Genomic DNA, 6260 nt, shown 5'->3' with positions numbered 1-6260 from the left:
TTTTATGGGCAAACTTGCCCTTTGGTTAGGTGTGTTTTGCCAAACGGCCTGGTCTTTGTGCAGATGTGACATTGAACAATGCTCTCCGCCTCTGCCCTCTTTGTGCTCGCAGTTCTCCAGCATGAAGTGTACCGCAACCCGAAGCCCTCCCTGGTTACACGGCCCCAGGGCAGAGCCCCCAGCAACCAGTCAGTGCCTCAAGATGAAGATATAAGTGGGGATTTCTTACAGAGCCCCCCGGAGGAGGACCAGGGTCCTCTGAAGGGTGCCATAACACCCAGGGTCCTGAGTAGTCCAAATGACAAGTCCCCGGAGTCAGACCTTGAGTTTGTGTCTAGCACAAAAGTCAAGATGGAGGTGCTTGAGGAAGAGGCTGAGCGCTTAGAAAAGGCCTACAGAGAATACCACCAGAGAGTCATGCAAGCTCCAACTCATAACCGGCCACCATCCAAGACCCCGCTGTCCTTGCACTTGCTGGAAAAGCTAACACGTGTCCCTGTGGGTTCCCCAAAGAGAGGTTATGTAGAGAGCAGAATGTTCTGCGCACGCCCTCAGGCGAGCAGTCTGAAAGCAGAGCTGAGCGAAGAGGCAGTAGTGCTGTCAGGCAGTGATGCTTCTCGCCAAAGGAGAGTCTCCTCCCCAAGATGCCTGTCCTCCACTCCCCTCCCCCAAAGCAAGAGGAGCCTCGACAGCAAGCTGTACCTAGAAGGTAAGCTGCCACACAAAAGGCTTTCTGGAACATTCAGCCTCTGCACGGCCCCTGCCTTCACCAGTCTTGCCCATTGAATAAGAACTCGAACCACCCTGGAGGAGTCAAGTCTGCATTTTCCATCTCCCCTCCTCCCTGGCCTTGGCTGCTACTGGCACATGGCTCAGCAGGCAGAAGGGCTCAGGGAGGGACAGTGCCCTTTCCTTGATGTCTCTGGAGTTTGGTTGTATGTTTTTGTGTTCTACGGGTGCCCGGGCAATTAGTGTAAAGCTCAGCGGGGCTGCCCACTTACCTATCTGCAGGGACCACAGAGACATTCTCTAGAAATCATGTAGGTTTGTATTCTATGCAGGTGGTCCTAGTCTCACCCCGGGTGCCTTCTGCCCCTTAGGTTTGGCCAGACCCTCCCTGGTTTTGCCCAGTGTCTGCCCTGACAGAACACCCCAGACCTTGCCTGATGAGTTGCAGTGCACCTTGTCCAGTGCATCCCTCACCAGCTCTCCGGAGCAGCAGGCCAGGTAAACTCCACTCTTGCCATGGCGGCAGCTGAGCCCCGTCCTCTGCATGCATGGTGAGCCAGTGGCACATTGCAGCAGCTGCTCTTTGCAAGCTGAGGGTAATAAGGCATACTGGGCTCTTGTGCTCTGAAGTGTGGCGTGATTAAAATGTCGCATCCCCAAATTTTATTTCTCCAATCTAGCTTTTCTCAGAAAGATGCTGAACATCAAGACAGAAATAAATTGTCAAATCTGGACAAGCAATTACCTAAAGAGAATGAAGAACTGGATTCGTCTTTGGAGTGTAAGTTTAAGTATAAGGATCAAGATTTTAGAAATTGAAATTGGAGAAAGCATGGTTTGGGGGAGACTTATCCTTTGTTGTAACAAACAAACAGAAATTAGAGTTGGGACCTTTTCATGTTGGGATAAAACCACAGATACCAATAGTGTACCTGTTTTATATCATGAAGCCTTTCGGATGCGTCCGAATCCCATTTCTTAAGACAATTTTAGGGTAACCAATCATTTTAAAGTTAGAGATAACTTCCTAAATAATTCTTTAAAAAAGGAGGGCCGGGGAACACTATTTCTGCCAAGGGCCATTTGGATACTGATGACATCATTTGCGGGCCATACAAAAGTTGCATCGTAAAAATTAGCTTGCTGTATTTGATCAAACATGTAATTCACTCACCCCTAATGTGATGGCTGGAGCTGCCTCTGGTGAGGCGTGTGACGTTAGCTGGGATTGATTTTTGAGGGCCTTATAGGGCCCATGGGCCAGACATTCCCACCCTTGCTTTAAAGTAACGACTTGAACATTTTTTCCCCTCTTTATGGAATATGGAATTGTTTTGATTTTTTCCCTTTTAACTTAATACTGGTGCTGTGGACTTCCTCAGTTTTAGAAAGCCCTGCTCTTGGAGAAAGAAGGGAAGTGAAAAAGCAGCGGCAAAGGAGTCTGGCGCTGGCCCTCCTGATTGGGTCTGGATGGCTCACCACTTGAGAAATCTGTATTTGTCTACGACCTGTTAGGTCTGAGGCCATACAGTTTAGAACACTTGAATGAGAGGGCGTAGTAATTGCGACCGATTATTTTCAGCTGCTAGAGAGGGGAAAACTTTGAGAAATGGGTTTCCATTCAAATGGAATTCAAATGTTTACCAGCACCCCAAAGCAAATCTTCTCTGCCATTGGCAGTGTACCTCCTAATGGGTAGCCAATTAAATACTGGGAACAAATCCGAGTCCTTCGAGTCTGAGGACATGTTGAGAAGTACATGCACTGGCGACTGCCTGTGTTGGGAACGTCCAAGGCGCCTACGAGGAAGGGGCTTGTCTAGTTGCTTTGGCAGAAATGGAATCGCGCCCCCTGCGGTGCCCACTTCTCTGACTGCTGCTATCCAGGACTCATGGGACAATTCTTTGCCCTTGTGTAAGTGCAGGGGACATGCCAAGATCGATTGAAGTGGATGGGTTACTCCCTGCAGGCGACATGTTTCACGTGGACTCCATCTCGGCCCCCGTGCCCACCAGGCCTGGTAAGCTGGGACTGGTCTGTACCCCACTAGATGTGCTTTGTGAATGACTGTGGGTGCTGTCAAAAGGCCTTCTGCACTCACCCGCAGCGCTGGCTAGTGTTCACCATTGTTCTTTTTTCCTCTGTTATGATTTTTATTATTTTAAACTCTTTATTGGGAGTGGAGTGAAAGTATACAGAGCAAACTCACACAGAGTTTGGTTTGTGACAGGGATATCCTCCCCACAATGTCACAGCCGTCTTGCCACATCGTCCCTATGTTTCCCGGCTGGCCTGAGCTTTCTTCCTGGGCACACACTGCCCTGTTGATCTGCAGTTGGGCAGCCAAGAGCGCCTTCCTCCTTGGGGGTGGGCCCCTTGTAGGCCGCCTGCCTCCTGCTCGGCTGTAAGTTGAACACAGCTGTTCGGTGTGGACGTGTGAGGACAGTGCTGAGGAAAGCCCTCTGGGGAGGACAGGGTTCTCGTTTAGTGCTTCACACTGGCCCATGGGACACGACAGCTCCACGTTTCTTTAACGTGCCGTAAGATCCAGTTCTCAGGTCCTTTAGCTTCTTGGGAAAGCCTGGTGGAACAGTGGAAATAATGGGTTCTCCTTAGGGTTCATTCTTGCTACCTCTCTTGAAGGTGAATTTGTGTGGTTATATCACTTTTCTCTGAGTCCTTCGTGCCCCTAAAATATGAGAGCAGAGAAAAACCCTTCCAGTCATTGGAGAAACTGGCCATGCCAGGATCGTTTGCTGCCAGAGGAAAACCGTTCTCCACCATCCCTGTTGTGCCCCCACTCCCTTTCGTCTTAGCTTCTGTGCAGGGGATGCTCTCCTGACCCCGCCCCCTAGAGTTTCCGCCTAGGACTCACTCCTGAACGCTGGCGAATATCATCCCCTCAACAGGGCCAAGGCCTGCTCTGGTTTTAATTCACAGTTAGGATGGTGAGGAATTCCTGGCAGAGAGGAGTGACTCCATCCACGTGCCCCTTATTTCTCGGAACTGTTGGTTGAGAAATGGGATGCAAAAATCTACCCGTGTTTTCCTTCCTATCAGCCATAGATCAGGAGCAAGTTGGCGAGCCCAAAAAAGAAGAAAACACATGGGCACAACATCCCAGAGCAGCAATGCCAACTGAAGACAAAAGGCAGAATGAACAAGAAGCTTTCGAGAAGGAGCAGAGAGAGCTGGGGAAATTAGATCAAGAAACGGTAATTTGTGTGGCTTAATTCTGGGGACTAGGTTCCCCCTTCTGGGGGATAAGGAGATCACTACCGTGATCTCCTTATCCATGTGTCCTAAGATAGAAGTGGAGTGGACAACTGTGGAATTCCTTTGAGTCCGAAGCACGCCTGCACTTGAGCCTTAAAACAAACCCCCCAAGAAGGTGGGCTGTGCTTTGCTGCCGGCACTGCCTTCCTAAGTGGAGCGTGAGGAAGAGACTTTGCCGAAGGCAGCAAAAGGAGACTAGAGCTAGGATGAGAGTGACCCCCAGGTGGGACAGCTCGCTGGATTACGGTTGTTTCCTGGTGCACGCTGCCTGCCCCTCTGTTCTCCTCCTGCCTCTGTGCCCCGATCCTGCCTCCAGACAGAGCGACGGCTCTGGTCACTTTACAAGCCTGCTGACTCTTTGTTGAAGGAATTTTCTAGGTGGCTGCTCCTTGGAGTCCCGGTTACCTTGAGTCCAAAGCCCAGGACACCCATTTTTGGGAAATGAATCCTTTTCCTTCAGCTTGGTAGCTTATTTCCCCCGAATGACAGAAGTGACTTTGAATTTCTTAAATAACTTAGTCCTCTGGTCTGCAGGTTGGTGTTAGAGGGTCAGGGTCAGTTACTGGAAGCTTTTAAACATAGCTTTTAAACAAAGTCCCCAAGTGGCTGTTGATTCAGTGTTTTGGTGCCCATCTCCTTTCCAGAGAATTATTGAAGAATCATCAAAGATGGAGATGGAGGAGGAAAAACTAGAAAAGTGTATGCAAGAAACGAAAGACAGATCTGCTTGTAGTGAAAACCCTTTAGAGAAGTACATGAAGGTCATTCAGGACGGGGGAGACCAGAACTCAGCGGACAAGGTATGGAGGCTGTGGAGGGCAGGCAGGGCGGGACTCGGGGGCTGCTTGTGGGGTGTCGCCAACCCTTGGGATCAGAATCGGCTGTCACTGCTGACCACAAAAAGGCTCCTCAACAGTCCCAGGCTCACAGAGGTCCCCCACTTGTCAAATGATAGCATTTCATACTTTGCCCTCAGGCAAATGATTCCTTGATACTGATTTGTAATCATTTGGGATGTCTCTGATTTAAAGAACAAGAGAAACAGTGCACGATCTCTCTGTGACCAGACACTGTGATAGTGCTGTGCGTGTCTATAAAGTTGGAAGCGTCCTGGCTGTTAGAGTGCACCCTTTGTCACTTATTCTCCTGTGCTAGTCAAATGTAGAGTTGAAGGGTTACCACTGTTAGATTCACATTACATAGGAAATCAACCCCACTGCCTTGAGTGGACTCCAAGCCATAGTGACCCTGTAGGGCCAACTAGAGCTGCCCTAGAGGGTTCCAAGGCTGTGCATCTTCATGGACGCGGGCAGCTCCTTCATTGGCCTTCTGCGCGGCTGGTGGACTGGCAGCTGAACACATGAACACTGCACCCTTGGCTCCTAAGTGCCATGTAGACTTCAAAATGGATTTTTAAGAGAAATCATAAAATGGTTTATAACAGTAATGCTTATCTAATTTCAATTTCTGGTTCTGTCCCCCTCTGGAGCAGAGCTCAAAAAAATTAATCATCCAAGAAAGCTCACAGGCGGACACACTGCCATCTAGTGACCAAGACAAAAGGTATGGTTTTCCTTCTTGCTCTGGTGCTCACACCCAAGGTGTGCTCTTATTGCTGCTGCTGTTCCTTGTGGCAGGCGAGGGGCACTTGCAAGTATTGGGGTTTGCCTGTAGGAAATCCACTGAATCATTCAGAAATCTGACTTTAATCATCAGTTGCATTTTGCGCCTTGTGAAAAATCAGTCCTGATGTAAATTTGTAAACTAAGCCAAAAGTCCCCTCGGGGCAGGAAGGAGGGAGAGGTGGCCCTTGAAGGGCCCCGAGGAAGCCTGACAATTCTTTCCCTTTTTGTCTTTCCCTCATCTAGTTTCCAAGGCAGCTTGCATCGTGAAGATGACTTTTGGTGATAAAATGTTTGCTGCCCAGCTTTTCCCAGATAACAACGGCAAGTTCCAAAATGTTCTAAGCCTATAAGACAAATTATGAATAAAGATCTGTGTGATCTCATCTCATCTGATCCCCCCCTTCCATAATTCTGTGTGGAACCAGAGTTTATAAACCAAGAATAGTATCCCTGCCCCCCCCCACCCCAATTCCAGTCAGACATTTTCTCATTCTGAGGTAGGCCTTCCTTACGCTAGAATGAGTTGCCTTGTCTTGTACCTTTTTGTCTTGGGGTACACTCACTTGAAACCTTATCTTGTGGGTCAGATTCCAGACCTACACTGTGGGACTTTGACCTGCGTCTCTTATT

At 49.1% G+C, this 6260-nt stretch overlaps 1 protein-coding gene across 1 annotated transcript in view; it reads left to right on the top strand.

Moving 5' to 3' along the window:
- Window positions 1-6013, top strand: part of OFD1 (OFD1 centriole and centriolar satellite protein) — a 28694-nt gene extending 22681 nt beyond the window's left edge. The window contains 8 exon segments of the mRNA XM_045290770.1: window positions 78-709; window positions 1101-1227; window positions 1410-1510; window positions 2654-2749; window positions 3790-3944; window positions 4650-4805; window positions 5498-5568; window positions 5874-6013. Of these exon segments, the coding sequence (XP_045146705.1) occupies window positions 78-709; window positions 1101-1227; window positions 1410-1510; window positions 2654-2749; window positions 3790-3944; window positions 4650-4805; window positions 5498-5568; window positions 5874-5913 (1378 nt within the window). The 3' untranslated portion in view covers window positions 5914-6013.
- Window positions 6014-6260: the final 247 nt, after the last annotated feature.

This window comes from Echinops telfairi, unplaced genomic scaffold (genome assembly GCF_000313985.2).
Source record: "Echinops telfairi isolate 266 unplaced genomic scaffold, ASM31398v2 ScPeMD7_53;HRSCAF=182, whole genome shotgun sequence".
In the NCBI taxonomy this organism is placed as follows: domain Eukaryota; kingdom Metazoa; phylum Chordata; class Mammalia; order Afrosoricida; family Tenrecidae; genus Echinops; species Echinops telfairi.
Note: the sequence above shows the minus strand (reverse complement) of the source record. Positions and strands in the feature narration are given on the sequence as shown.